General features: G+C 57.9%; 1 protein-coding gene across 1 annotated transcript in view; it reads right to left on the bottom strand.

The window, feature by feature from the left end:
- NEGR1 (neuronal growth regulator 1) overlaps positions 1–1,633 on the bottom strand; it is a 52,796-nt gene extending 51,163 nt beyond the window's left edge. The window contains exon 1 of the mRNA XM_088531964.1: positions 1,527–1,633. Coding sequence (XP_088388090.1) covers positions 1,527–1,633 — 107 coding nt within the window. The remainder of the gene's footprint in view (positions 1–1,526) is intronic.
- Between the last annotated feature and the right edge of the window lie 13,421 nt (positions 1,634–15,054).

Raw genomic sequence — 15,054 nt, 5'->3', positions numbered from 1 at the left:
GCCGCTCCGCTGCTCCGCTCTGCTGCTCCGCTCCGCCCGTGCTGCACGGAGCACGCGGTGCCACGCGGTGCGGCGGTGCCTGCTCCGCTCCGCTGCTCCGCTCCGCTCCACCCGTGCCTGCCGCGGCGCAGCCGGGAGGACTCGGGGCCCGCTCGTGTCTGCGTTATAGAGAGAGGAGCCACCCACTCCTGCTGATGGGGGAAGCCAACGCGCACGGTTATTTGTCCCCCCGATGTTTTGCCACAACACCCAAGCACAACGTAGAGCAATAAAAAGCAACATGAGCTCTGAGAGCACACAAAGCAACAGGACCATGCCTAGAGGATGCAGAACACCAGGCCTTTGGAAACACTCTGCTGCACACAAAATCTCCAGTGTCACGGGCTTTTAGTAAAGGCTTTTAGCAGCAGTAATATGTATCTGAATTAAGCGAGACGCGGTGCTCGCAACGTCACGCTGACCGGCCCGCAGCGCTCCTGAGGGCGCACGCGCCGTGAGCGGCCCAGGGCCCCCTCGCTACGTTCCACGGGTTCCTGCTCCCCACGGGGCAGATACCGCAGCACGGCCAATGGCCGAGGGCCCGCGTGAGCCCACACGCAGGAACGACTGCCCCGGTCATTCCCTCGCTCCCGCAGGACTAGGAGATCCACAGAGGAAGGGGGAGAACAGAAGGTCGAGCCCAGCCCTCTCAGTGCCCTTGAGGAGGTGCCTCGTGCGCAGCCCGTGCTGCTGACGGCAGCTACCCGGGGCTGCAGGAATGCCAACCATCCCACCCTGCCAAAATGCAACCATCCTGGACCGCCAAAATCCAACCATTCCACGCCGCCAAAATCCAACCATCCTGGACTGCCAAAATCCAACCATCCTGGACTGCCAAAATCCAACCCTCCCGTGCCGCCAAAATCCAACCATCCTGGACTGCCAAAATCCAACCATCCCACGCCGCCAAAATCCAACCATCCTGGACTGCCAAAATCCAACCATCCCACGCCGCCAAAATCCAACCATCCCAGACTGCCAAAATCCAACCCTCCCTTGCCGCCAAAATCCAACCATCCCGGACTGCCAAAATCCAACCATTCCAGACCGCCAAAATCCAAACATCCTGGACCGCCAAAATGCAACCACCCTGGACGGCCAAAATCCAACCATCCCATCCACTGAACTGCCTGAATGTGAATGGCAGGATCGTCCTCTAGTCACGAGAGGAAAGCTATCTCCATCAGATATGGTACAGCCATTTATCTGGAAAAGTAATGAAATAGGATAGCATAGGGATAGCACAGGAGAGATTATCCTACAGAATAGGATAGGATACCCTAAAAATGCAGGGCCAGATCCTGGGGCCTCCTCGAGCACAGCTTGCAGAGTGAGGAACGACGACGCTATTTCCAAGTGCTCCGTTAAGGAAGTCCTGGCACACGGAAGCGCTCCGTTCATCGATAGCTCATAGCTCTTGCCATGAAGCTCTTCGTTAAAATAAATTGATAAATGGCCATCAATGACGGCAGTAACCAAGTTCCTACTGACTCCAGCAGCGCTCTTGTCTCAGCCCTGGCTGATGGCTGCCGGAGCCGATGAGCTGGTAAAGATGCTTGGCATTGCATATTCCATAATGGAGCAAAGCGGTCATCTACGGCTCTATTAAACAGAATTCAGAAATGAAGCCTAAACCCACTTTCCCACTAAATAACAAAAAACCTTCTGGAGCAAATAGAAAATGACATTATTCTTAATGATACTGAATAAGTTGCTTTTAGTGGAATACATTACTTTGCTGTTTTCATCACTTCAAGACCCAAACGCGTATTCTGCTGAGAGTGACAAAACATTCTTGTCGGCGTGCAGAAATGGTGGATAAAAGTTTTCAGATTCCGAAGGGAAGGAAATCAGTATAATTACATTTGCCAACAGCGAGCGCGTGCTAAGGAAAACAGATATTCATGAGATACAGGCTACAATTTGCCAAATATAAACAGGATCAAGAGGTTTCCAAAAGCTTTTAAGAGGTTCGTGAAGCTGTGAAATTCATGAGGAATACGCATTAGTATCAATCCATGCATTTGGGTTTACTCGAGGCATTTTTTCTCTACCATGTAAGAACAACATTTTTGAAAACGGAGTCCTTAAATTGTTAGAAAAACGCTTTCAAAAGGCTGCCCAAATAAAAAAGAATCAAGAACAAAAACCCCACAAAGATTATTTTATAACCCTGCAGTATTTGCGAAGCCCAGGACGCAGTCCCGGTCGCCGCAGCGTGATGCTGCAGGATGGAATCCAGCAGGTTCCAGCTGTGGGTGCTGCGGTTCGGCGTGGGCCGAGGTGCGGGGCACGCGCGAGCCGCACGCACAGTTATCGCCTCCATCGCTCACACAGTTATCGCCTCCACCGCACGCACAGTTATCGCCTCCATCGCACGCACAGTTATCGTCTCCATCGCTCACACAGTTATCGCCTCCATCGCTCACACAGTTATCGCCTCCACCGCACGCACAGTTATCGCCTCCATCGCTCACACAGTTATCGCCTCCACCGCTCACACAGTTATCGCCTCCACCGCTCGCACAGTTATCGCCTCCATCGCACGCACAGTTATCGCCTCCACCGCACGCACAGTTATCGCCTCCATCGCACGCACAGTTATCGCCTCCATCGCTCGCACAGTTATCGCCTCCATCGCTCGCACAGTTATCGCCTCCACCGCTCACACAGTTATCGCCTCCATCGCACGCACAGTTATCGTCTCCATCGCTCACACAGTTATCGCCTCCACCGCTCACACAGTTATCGCCTCCATCGCTCGCACAGTTATCGCCTCCATCGCACGCACAGTTATCGCCTCCATCGCTCACACAGCAGAGCAGCCCATTGGGTTTCTGCTTTTTGGGGCGCTGAAATTCTGAATTCAGGGCACAGCATTGCCGTCGTGCCACGGAGTTCTCTGCATTTCAGTGTGCACATGAAACGTTACCTGCTGTTTCTGCTCCTAAGGCCAGACCTGCAGAGCTCCGCTCCTTCGCTATTTCATTTCCTCCCGAGGAACGCGGCTGGCTGCGCTGCGCGCTGGAGGAGGCCTGGGCTGGCGGGAAGCAGCTCCCTTCCACATGCTGAAATTTCCTACCTCTCATTTGAACGGTAATTGTTCTAAATATTCTCAGTCTGCTCTTTATACCACAGTTGTTAAAAGACAAAGCATTAATAATGCAAAACAGCAGCTTACCAAATGCACAGGCATCCCCGAGCAGGGCTTCCTCTGGAATGTATCTCCCTAGAAAATATCCAGCACTGCCTCAGGAACAAAAACGCAGACTTGGAATAACGCCCTAAACGACCCCCTGCTTGGCCGAACACGAACCCGCAGGGCTGCACGAGCACCGCCGGCTCCGCAGCGCTCCGAGCGCGCGGCAGCGCGGGCTGAGCCGGGGCCGCGACGCGCAGCGCACCGAGCGTGGAGTGAGCCGGGGCCGCGACGCGCAGCGCACCGAGCGCGGGGTGAGCCGCGTCCGCGACGTGCAGCGCACCGAGCGCGGGGTGAGCCAGGGCCGTGACGCGCAGCGCACCGAGCGCGGGATGAGCCGGGGCCGCGACGCTCCTGCCACGCGCGGCGCCTGCCGAGTCACCGGCTACCGGGCACGGATTGGGATGGCAGAAGGAAAACACTGCTGGGAAAACGGGACTCGGCCATTTGTCGGTGCTGCCTGGGGATGTAACTGCAGCGTATTATTGAGATATAAACTATAATAACAGTTTTAATTGTAAAGTGGATACGGACAATAAATTACAAATGCTTTAAATTGAATACATTAATGAATGCAGTATATGAAATAAAATTTAATTAACATTGTAAAGTCACAAGTCTTTAAAAGATAAAGGGAATTAACTGAAAGGCTTTATAAATTAATTAATAGAATACATGAACTGGAATTGAATTAGATCTTAAAGGTATTTTAGATCATTTTGTATAGAAAAAGAGCAAAATGCGTGATTGCAACTTGTTAATTATTTTGAAGAGCAGAAAGGAACAGCTGGTGACTTCCTTCGATGTGCACAGGCCGATTTCTGCACATTTCCCCTCCGCTCTTCGAGGCCCCGGACGGGGCGGCCGTGCCGCCCGGCGCAGCCGCAGCGACGCTCCCGCGTGGCCGCAGGACCCCGACCCCGCAACGCGTGACGTTGAGCGCCTGCCAGGTTGTTATTTCTGTTTTCTCTATGCCAGCTTTTCCTCAGCTTACCCACGTTTCCTCTGTTGACGCAGCTCAGAATATCGCGGCCGCTGGGCTGAAATAACTCGATGATCTAAAAACGCGCTCGCCTGGGGAACGGCTTTTGAAAGGGGATGGCTCTGCCAGCCTCCAAAGCCCCCGGATCCCACGGCTGGCATGCGGAGGCAGCGCTGCCCGTGGGGCTAATTCCACAGCGGGCACTTTGCCCCGGGAGCGCAGGTTTCCAGCATCCCTTCTGCGCCAAGGCAGTGCTCCATTTCTCTACTAAAAGGTACGTCCTAGCTGAAGCAGAAATTATGGCCTGCAGACAAGGATCACGCAGCGAGGTGATGCGGGTCATCAGGTTAAATTGCATTAAGGTTTTTTCAGGCCCGAGGCCTGCAGCTCAGGTTAAGGACCGTGCCACGCTGCAGCTGGGCGCCCGTCCAGGGCTGCCATGAGCGCCGCAGAGTCGCGCAGGACGTGGAAGCAGCGACACTTTCCGTGAGGGACAGGGGGTTTCATCACCCGGGCACTCGGGAGGGCACGTTCCCGCCCCGCGTGGCCGGCGGCGCCAGGCTCCCGCGCTGCCCCGTCCCGCACGCCCTGCAGTGCCTCCTGCCGCCGGCGCCTGCGGATCCCACGCAGGCATCCTGCTGGAGCAGGGAGCAGCGCTTCCTACGGGACAGCCGGGGCGGGAGCTCTGCTCAGGGCAGCTAACACGGCCTGCAGGCAGGACGCGCCACGGCGGGCACGCGCGTGGGCACGCACGGCAGCGAGTGGGGGGAACGGCAGCGAGCGGGGGGAACGGCAGCGAGCGGGGGGAACAGCAGCGAGCGGGAGCAACGGCAGCGAGCGGGAGCAACGGTAGCGAGCGGGAGCAGCGGCAGCGAGCGGGAGCAGCGGCAGCGAGTGGGAGCAACGGCAGCGAGCGGGAGCAACGGTAGCGAGCGGGAGCAACGGCAGCGAGCGGGAGCAGCGGCAGCGAGCGGGAGCAACGGCAGCGAGCGGGAGCAGCGGCAGCCGCCACGGGCCGCTCCTCAAGCGCAAGAACAAAGGTTGTCAAGAAAGGACCAGCCAGGAGATGCAGAGCGAACAAAAGAGAGCCCTTCTTCACAGGCGGTAATTAAACCGTGGAGCTCATTACGGTGGGATGGTGTCTAAGCCTACCGCACAAACGGATTCAAAAAGCAATTACACAAATTAATGCAAGAAAAGTCCACCAAGGCCTGTTACACAGAGCACTGTACACAGCTGTTGACACGGCATCCATCACCGCTCCTGCAGGACGCCACGCCGCGGTGTCCATTCAGGACACGTCCTTGTCCTGCGCTGACCAGGAGGTCACGGCTGCGCAGGGCAGAGGCTGAGGACACGGCGCGGAGGTGGCGCCGGAGCGACCGCGACCACGGCCTTCCCTCGTCCCCGTCCCCGTCCCGCGAGCTCGCGCACACACAGTGCCCCCGGCAAAGCCAGGAGGGGCTTCGCTCCAGCCCCAGGGCTCCACTATTAACTACACAGGAAAATGCTGACAATACTGGGAATGCCAGGCTTGGAGAAGGCTGCAGTCACTTCTACTTACGGGAGAAGGAGGAAACCAGCACTGAGGAGGAAACCGGCACCAACCATTACAAACGTCAGCTAAACTTTCCTGAAGTTGGGGTATGCCAATAAGGAAAGCACCTGGAGGCCGGCAATATATGATTATCTTTCTTTATTATGTTGGGAAACATAGTTGGAGGGCTCGTTATTGATATTTCCTGCAGTAACAATAAAAGTTGTTTGTCTCCTCTTATTAAAGAAAGGAATTTCTGTACGGTAGGGCAATAAGAAGACACCGTGTACCCGGCACGGTGAGGAGCTTGAGTGTCATCCTCTGCGGTGGTAGAAAATTGTAGCTGGGCCTGGAAGAGCAGCCCTGGCAGGACAAGGAGCTCGCTCCACGAGGGGCAGGAGCAGGACAAGGAGCTCGCTCCACGCGGGACAGCAGCGGGACAAGGAGCTCGCTCCACGCGGGACGGCAGCAGGACAAGGAGCTCGCTCCACGCGGGATGGCAGCGGGACAAGGAGCTCGCTCCACGCGGGACAGGAGCGGGACAAGGAGCTCGCTCCACACGGGACAGCGGCGGGACAAGGAGCTCACTCCACGAGGGGCAGGAGCAGGACAAGGAGCTCGCTCCACGCGGGACAGCAGCGGGACAAGGAGCTCGCTCCACGCGGGACAGCAGCGGGACAAGGAGCTCGCTCCACGCGGGACAGCGGCGGGACAAGGAGCTCGCTCCACGTGGGACGGCAGCAGGACAAGGAGCTCGCTCCACGCGGGACGGCAGCGGGACAAGGAGCTCGCTCCACGCGGGACAGGATCAGGACAAGGAGCTCGCTCCACGTGGGACGGCAGCGGGACGAGGAGCTCGCTCCACGCGGGACAGCGGCGGGACAAGGAGCTCGCTCCACGCGGGACAGCGGCGGGACAAGGAGCTCGCTCCACGCGGGACGGCAGCAGGACAAGGAGCTCGCTCCACGCGGGACGGCAGCGGGACAAGGAGCTCGCTCCACGCGGGACAGCAGCGGGACAAGGAGCTCGCTCCACGCGGGACGGCAGCGGGACAAGGAGCTCGCTCCACGCGGGACGGCAGCGGGACAAGGAGCTCGCTCCACGCGGGACAGCGGCGGGACAAGGAGCTCGCTCCACGCGGGACAGCAGCGGGACAAGGAGCTCGCTCCACGCGGGACAGGAGCGGGACAAGGAGCTCGCTCCACGTGGGACAGCAGCGGGACAAGGAGCTCGCTCCACACGGGACAGCAGCGGGACAAGGAGCTCGCTCCACGCGGGATGGCAGCGGGACAAGGAGCTCGCTCCACGAGGGGCAGCAGCAGGACAAGGAGCTCGCTCCACGCGGGACAGCAGCGGGACAAGGAGCTCGCTCCACGCGCGACAGCAGCGGGACAAGGAGCTCGCTCCACGCGGGACAGCGGCGGGACAAGGAGCTCGCTCCACACGGGACAGCAGCGGGACAAGGAGCTCGCTCCACGCGCGACAGCAGCGGGACAAGGAGCTCGCTCCACGCGGGATGGCAGCGGGACAAGGAGCTCGCTCCACGCGGGACAGCGGCGGGACAAGGAGCTCGCTCCACGCGGGACAGGATCAGGACAAGGAGCTCGCTCCACGCGGGACAGGAGCGGGACAAGGAGCTCGCTCCACGCGGGACGGCAGCAGGACAAGGAGCTCGCTCCACGCGGGACAGGAGCAGGACAAGGAGCTCGCTCCACGCGGGACAGGAGCAGGACAAGGAGCTCGCTCCACGCGGGACAGGAGCAGGACAAGGAGCTCGCTCCACGCGGGACAGGAGCAGGACAAGGAGCTCGCTCCACGCGGGACAGGAGCGGGACAAGGAGCTCGCTCCACGCGGGACGGCAGCAGGACAAGGAGCTCGCTCCACGCGGGACAGGAGCAGGACAAGGAGCTCGCTCCACGCGCGACAGCAGCGGGACAAGGAGCTCGCTCCACGCGGGACGGCAGCAGGACAAGGAGCTCGCTCCACGCGGGACAGCAGTGTGGCCGGACTAGGAGCTCGCTCTGCAGTCTCTCCCATTCCTCATTTTCGCTCTTCAGATTACTGAAATGTCTCTAAAGCCTCCAGAGGAAAGAGGCCTCACAGAAAAACAACACACCTGATTGCTAATGAGGAAGCTAATCAACAGCAGCAGTTTTAATTTCTCCTCTTCAACACTCACTCTGCTCTTGCCCTGCCCCACAGACCCTGACAAACCCCAGGAAACCCCGGAGCAGGGGGTGAAGGTGACGGTGCCCCCGGGCTGCAGGTTTGGGCGTGCGGATGGACGCAGCCGCGCTCGGCAGCCCCGCGCTCGGCAGCCCCGCGCTCGGCAGCCCCGCGGCCGCGCTCGCCGAGCCAGCGCTGGGTGTGCGGCGCAGCCCCCGCTGCCGCGGAGGCACCGTGCTCAGTTCACTGCCCTCGCTCGGGCACTGGGCACGGCGCTGGGCCCTGCCAGGAAACATCCTCAACGGAACACCTGTAGGAGCCTGGAAATATCCACTGATCACTGACCAAACTGAAACCTCCTCAACGGAACGGTCTAGGAGTCTGGAAATCCTCACCGATTGCTGACCTAACTTTCCAAAAGTTAACAAGAGCTCAACCTACTCAGATTGCGCTGCATCAAACTGAAACCTCATTTAGAGAAATGCTTGGAGATCAGTGCCTTGAGCGCTGTTCTGCGTGGGCATGCTGAGACACGCAGTGACACCCCAGGACACGGCACTGACCGTGCGCCCGGGCGGCCCTGGCCGTGCGCTCCGCTCTCGGCACGGGGCAGCGCGGTGTCCCCGGGGCTGCGGCGGCGCCGGGGTCCCTGTCAGCCCCGCGCGGAGCCGGGCTGCCGCAGCGCGCAGGGCATGCAGGGCCCGCACAGCCCGCCGGGGACGGCAGCGACAGCCCCGGCCGAGGGCGACCCCGCTCCCGACCAAGGGGACACCCTGCAGTGCTCTGCATTGAGCCATCCGTTCTTCAGTATGATCTCATCTCAAATGCTGAACCCCAGCCACGGTGTGGATGGCCTGACAAACGTCTCGCTCAGCGGGTGGAGCTAGCACTTGCTCTCGGTTTAGGGATGATCTATGAGCAAGCTGTAATGTGTAAAAATTAGCAATCTATTTAACTTCTTAGTGCTAATAATTTAAATCCACGGATTATATATGAATTGTCCCAAGTGAGCATGTATGATAGCGATGTTAATTCCTAGTCATATTCTATATATTTCATCTAAACTGCATCCGGTTTATTTTATTAGGACTGAACAGCCTAATTGACACCAATCTTGCAACGTATCTATGCGAATCACGCTATGACTTATCTACATAATATCTTCCTCTCGGTACAGAAACAACGAACACCCACGGCGGTCACCAAACCGCAGCACTGCTGTCACGGTGCGTTCTGCCTGTCCTACGGCCTGTGCGCTGCCCCCGCGGCTGCCTCCCGGCGCCGCAGGGCTGCGCTCCCATCCGCGCGGGAACCGCAGCCTCCGCGGGAGCCGGCCCTGCCGCAGGCCCGGGTTCCTCTGAGCGCTGCGATGCGGCTCCCGGCTGGAACCGGGTACAAACCACCAACATCTGCTGTGGAAAAAGTCCTTTCTAAACTGTTAACTCATCCCCACTATGAAAATATTCAGCCAAGCCTTTCCCCAGTATAAAAATATTCCCAGGATAAAAATATTCAGCCAAGCCTATGATTGAATATCAGATATCTTCGAATTTGATTCAAAACCTAACGGAACTCTACAAAAACCTAAAAGAGACAAGTATATAGGCTAAAATCAGCATCTGGATAATAATGCAATGCTATGGATACAGAATAAATAAACTAGAGAAGAAAAATAAAGTAGATTGATAGACATGAAGATGAGATACAACTATCTGCCATTTCACTATTCTCCTTGTAAACCATGGCCCCAATGACCAATTTGTGTCCAGAGCTCCAAGAAATGGACATTTTATCAGATACGTCGTATTTCGTTCTTCCCTTGTGTAAGAATGGCTGTTGTACATTTTACGGAAGCTCCTTCATTGTGAGCTGGGCCTGTGCTGGCCGCTGCCTGCGGACGGAGCGGGCGGCGCTGCCCGCACGTGCTGCAGCCCACGCTGTGCCTGTGCCTGCAGCGCTCGCCGCCGCTGCCAGGCCGCACACGGGCATCCACCACCCCCGCGTTGCTGCCGTCCCGCGGCCGCCGCTGCACCCCGCGCTCCGTGTGCTCCGTGCGCTCTGTTCACTCTGTGCGCTCCGTGCGCTCCGTGCGCTCCATGCACTGTGGCCCTGTGCTCTGTGCGCTCCGTGCACTCCATGCGCTCCATGCACTCCGTGCCCTGCGGCCCTGCGCTCGGTGCGCTCCATGCGCTCCGTTTGCTCCGTGCACCGCAGCCCTGCGCTCCCGGCACCACTGCCCAACACAAGCCCAGCTCGCTCTGACAGGATGGGAATCCTTCTGCTCGGAATGAGCACTCCCAGTTGCGCTCAGGAATATTTCCTTTCCCAACCTCCTCCTGCTCTCTTCTCCAGGCAAACACTCCTGGCCCGGGACATCCATCAGCCTCCTTGGATCCGGCGGGGGCTGTTGCAGACTTCCAGGTGACTTTGCGACACGGTAGGTCCATGTTCCTTCCCGTGCAAATAACGAGCAGAGCAGCAAATGTCCCTCCACGAGACGCAGGGGAGGCACCAGCAGCACCGCCCGAGCTGACGCCGTATCTATAGGCTGTGCTTATCCTCGGGAACGTGTCGGAGAGGGAAGAGCCCCAAGAGGAAGAGTCACCACGACATTGTCACTGCGCAGAGGTGACTCACAAATAAAACCCCTCGTGCGGAGAGCTGCCTCTGCACATTAAGGCTGAAATAATTCTCAAGCAGGACCTCACTTGTGTGCGCGCTGTCATCTCCATTAGCGTTGTGAGGAACCTGCAGCTACGGACAGCGAGCCGAACACAATAAACTGACATTTCGGTGCGCCACCAGCAAGCACAAAAATAGACAGTGCAGTCTGAGGAGTCCAGAAAGAGAGTTAAATCAGTAATGCTGAAATGAATAAATTAAATGAGCAATTACCACTCTGTTTGACAAAGCCTGATATAACAATACATTAGGCATATATCAGCTCAGCCTCTACCCACTGATCTTTGTCTTCTTTTAATTAATGAATTTAATTGACTGGAAAGTTGATTTAAGAGCTACTTTCTACAAGAGAAGCAAGGAAAGGATTTCACATTTGGGAGAGGGGAGGCACAGAGAGGAGCAGGGGCTGGGGAGAAGCCAGGGAGGAGCCTCCAGCGGCTCCGTCTGCTGCCACCGCCGGGGGAGACGGAGCCGCGTCACTGGGAAGGGCAATTCCCAAGAAGAAGAGTTCATCAAACCTCAAACCGGCAGGACCGCAAGACGAGAGGGACTCAGCAGGACGGGCCGGGTTTGTAGAACGCCCCGGCTCGGGAAGACTGCGTGACCCGCTCCAGGGACACGAGGGCCCTCCAGCCCTCGGGGGCTTCGCGGCGGCCGCCACGCGCACCCGGAGCTCGGGACGGGACGCGGCCTCTCCGGGGGCCTGCGGCCGCGCTGGGATCTCCCCGTCCGGGCGCTGGAGCAGGGGGTATTTGGTACTGTGTGAGCGCCCTTCACAAACACGAAGCACAGCAATGCATCCCACGCTTCAGGTTTTTCCCTATTTACTCTTACTTCGAATCACAGCTGCACGGTTGCTATTAGTAGTTTTCTCTATTTCCATGCTTGGAGAATAAACTATATGCTTAAACTATCTGAAATGAGTTAAATCTAAAAAGATAGAGGTCTATCCTGGAGCTTCTCATGGTAACTTATATTTAAATAGACCATAACTTTGCTAATGATATTAGATTCCAGGCTGTGTTAGCACCAGCACCACCTGGAACAATGAATTCAACCAGGAAATGATGAATAAAAGTGAAGTAAACAAAAATAACACTCCCGAGAAAGGCTAGGAAGAATCACGGATGATCTGGCATAGGAGAAAAACGGACCTTTTCCACCCGGAAGGCCTGGGGATTTCTGTATCGCGCGCTGTTTTCCCAAATGCTGCTCTGTGCCGACCGCGGCCGCGTCCCGGCCGCTCCGCTGCAGCTGCGGGAGCAGAGCCGGACAGGACGCTGAGGGTTTCACCACGCAGGGCCTCCCATCTGCTCCGTTCACACGTGCGGGACCATCCCCGGGCAGCGGTCCCGGGAACGCTGCTCCTGCGTTCGCTCCCTGGCCCTTAGGCACCTTGTGTGACCAACACGAAGTGGCAAGACCAAAGGTTTCCTCCAAATCCCAAAGGTGAACTCTAGCAGGCAGTGTTTCTTAGAGGAATGAGTAATCATTCCTCCCTGTAGCCTTTGAAAACAAAATGGAAAAATGGCAATCAGCAAGTCAGCGGAGCAGCTAGAACAAGAAACTCATGAAGATCCCGCGTGAGGAGAGACAGCAACAGCCTGGGGCTGTATCGGATGGGAAGAGTGAAGCTCCTCCTCCGTGATCTGCATCTTGCAAAATCCGCCGCTGCTCGTGTGCATGACGGAGACTCGGAATCCTGCTTGCATAGAGTATCAGGGGCAGAGGAATAGAGAATGTGGATACTAAAATTTATTTCCTGCCAAGACAATATGTCTTACAAATGCGTAGCTGAAGAAATACTCAACACTTGAGTGACCTGAGTACAACACGAAAATGAGAATGTGAGAATGTGAGCAGTGCAGTACATAGATCCTTCACGAAATGTGGGCTGAGTCTGCTGCTTTTCTGAGAAATTTCCTCTTCCCCCCGAGCCTGCCCAGACTTCCAAAACGTAGTGCCCAGGCAGGAAGGACGCGGGTGGTAATGAGCAGGAATTCTCAGCTTGCAAAAACCCCCAAAACCTACCCAAACCCAAACCCCAACCCCAAAACACAGCACGCCAGCGCACAGAGAACCTCACAGAAGACGCTGCACAGACACAGGTAAGAGGCTGCGACTAAATTTAATTTCTCTGATGAGCAGTTATTTTTATCCACACTTTTAGCACCGCAGAGCAGCAGCCTGAGAACATTAGCTCCAAGCGGTGGCTTGTGGCTGCGACAGAGGCGGCCTGGAGACGCGCGGGACACCAGGTTAGCAGGGCCAGGCAGGGCCCTGCCCGCATGGGTCGCGAGCGCAGAGCAGCCCCGGCGCAGCACGGCCTGGCCCGGCACGGCCTGGCCTGGGGGAGCCGCAGAGCAGCCCCGGCGCAGCACGGCCCGGCACGGCCTGGCCTGGGGGAGCCGCAGAGCCCGCAGCCGGCACCGCTCAGCTCCTCGGGGACAGGCTCTCAGTCTAATGATAAGATTTTTTTTTTGGCATTTCGTGCAATTTGAGGGGTTTGTATGGGGATGATGGCCTTTTGATCATATTAAATTGTAATGAATCGCATTCGAGAGACCTCTCAACACCAGGCAGGTAGCACACAAGCCATCAGAATCTAATTTTCCCTAGAACACATCAGCGGGTATGTGAATCCCATCTCTCCCAGGCCAGCTGAGCTACAGGGGGTGCAGGAGGAGAGGCCGCGGTGCTGCAGCTCCCCGCAGCAGGAGAGCCCCGCGCTGCGACGCGGGACGGCTCCGCGCACGCGAGCGCCTTACGCGCTGCCCTCTGTCTGTGCTGGCAGACCCACGGCACAGGGAGCAAGGAGAGGGCGAGGGACAGGGGCAGCGGGGGCAGCGCCAAGGCAGCGGAAGCGCCGGGCTGTCTGCACGGGCAGGACTGGCCCTGGATGTAGTGCATCCCTCCATGCCGGGAGCTGCATGCAGAGAGGAACACGTGGAAACACAGAACAACTGATGCCAGAGGCCTCCAGACCTCCGGACTACCTGAGAAAACGTCCAAGCAGAACCACTGGCCTCTACCTCGTGCGGCAGCAGTTGGGCACGGGCCTGGCTGCGCTGCTCCTGTGCCCGTTTCCTCCCGAACGCCGCGTGCCCGCTGCTCCCTGCAGCCCGTCCGCACGGCCAGGGCAGCGTGAGCAGCGCGGGAGCCAGCGCCTCCGCACCCTGGCAAAACCTACCGACCCCAACAGAGAGATCTGCACCCAGGACTTGGCGAGGGGGGCAGCCCCCGCGCCGTGCGCAGCATTTCATCCTGCGCCATACGCAGCGTTTCAGCCCTCGCCCCCGAGGGCTGGGCCGGAGACCTGAGTAATCCCTTAATCACGGGGCCTAGTCACACGACTGGGTAAATTGGTTTGTGTTTGCACAAAGACAGAGAAAAGCACACATGAAACACGCTAAGAATAAAAGGCAAACAGGATCCACTGCCCCTCTCTGCATAATGGCACCTTTCTGCCTTCCCCGTAACCATGGTAAATAACTGCCTTGCTGAGCAGCCGCTCAGTGCCTGAGTCATTCTCCAGGCTGAATTACCTTTTCACAAACAACCGGCTTGTGAACAATTAAAGTACCATGAAAACGTGATTTTCCTCCTTGCACAGCTTCAGAACACAGCACGCTGGGAGGTGTTTCTCAGCCCTTCCCGGGCGCTGGCGGCAGCGCACGGCGGTGGCGGGCAGCGCGGTGTGTGCGCGAGCGGCGCGCGAAGGCGCGAGCGGGAGTGCGGCAGCAGCCGCTGCGAGCCCTGGCTACGCCACGGAGAGCCAGGGCCGGGCGCTGCTCCGTGCGGTGCCCCGTCGCGTCCCTGTCCTCATCCCCGGGCGCCGCGCACTGCGGGACACGGCCCGGCCCCGGCCCCTCTGCGCTGGCACCGTTACTGCCACCACCACTACTGTCTTACACACGTATTCAGTAAGGGAGACACGCTTTACCCCAAGTGAGTTAGTGTGTCGGCAGACCTGTGTCTCTGGAGACACTGCAGCCCTAGCAGGGGGGCACGTGCAGAGCGGTTTTCTTCCTATCATCATTAACATATTTCTATATCCTTCAAGAAACAGAAAAAACGGCTAGCTATTAGAAACATCAGCATTTTTTAAAACACCATTTGCTGATACTGTGACACACACCCAGGAAAGTGCCTCAGAATTCTTTGTGAATCGTCTCCAGGTTGCTAGCCAGGATCTCACGAGAGTGTATTTACAAAGCCCTTCATTTCGGGAAGCAACAGCAACAAAACTCAAGGGGAAGAAGCCCTCCATATGAAAGCAAGCGCTCTTCCAGCTGTTCCCGCACGGTATTCCCGGCCGCTCTCCGTGCGGGAACCGGCCCGCGAGCGCAGGGAGCTCCGGAGCCGCGCGCAGAGCCGGCCCGGCTGGCCCCGCGGCACCGGCAGGACCCGGGGAAGGCAGCGGGAGCGGGCCCTGCTCGCGTTCACCT

Source organism: Tinamus guttatus, unplaced genomic scaffold, assembly GCF_059628265.1.
Source record: "Tinamus guttatus ecotype Peru unplaced genomic scaffold, ASM5962826v1 Tinamus_guttatus_pri_ptg000441l, whole genome shotgun sequence".
Taxonomy (NCBI): domain Eukaryota; kingdom Metazoa; phylum Chordata; class Aves; order Tinamiformes; family Tinamidae; genus Tinamus; species Tinamus guttatus.
The sequence above is the reverse complement of the archived record's forward strand: the minus strand, read 5'-3'. Positions and strand labels throughout refer to the sequence as shown.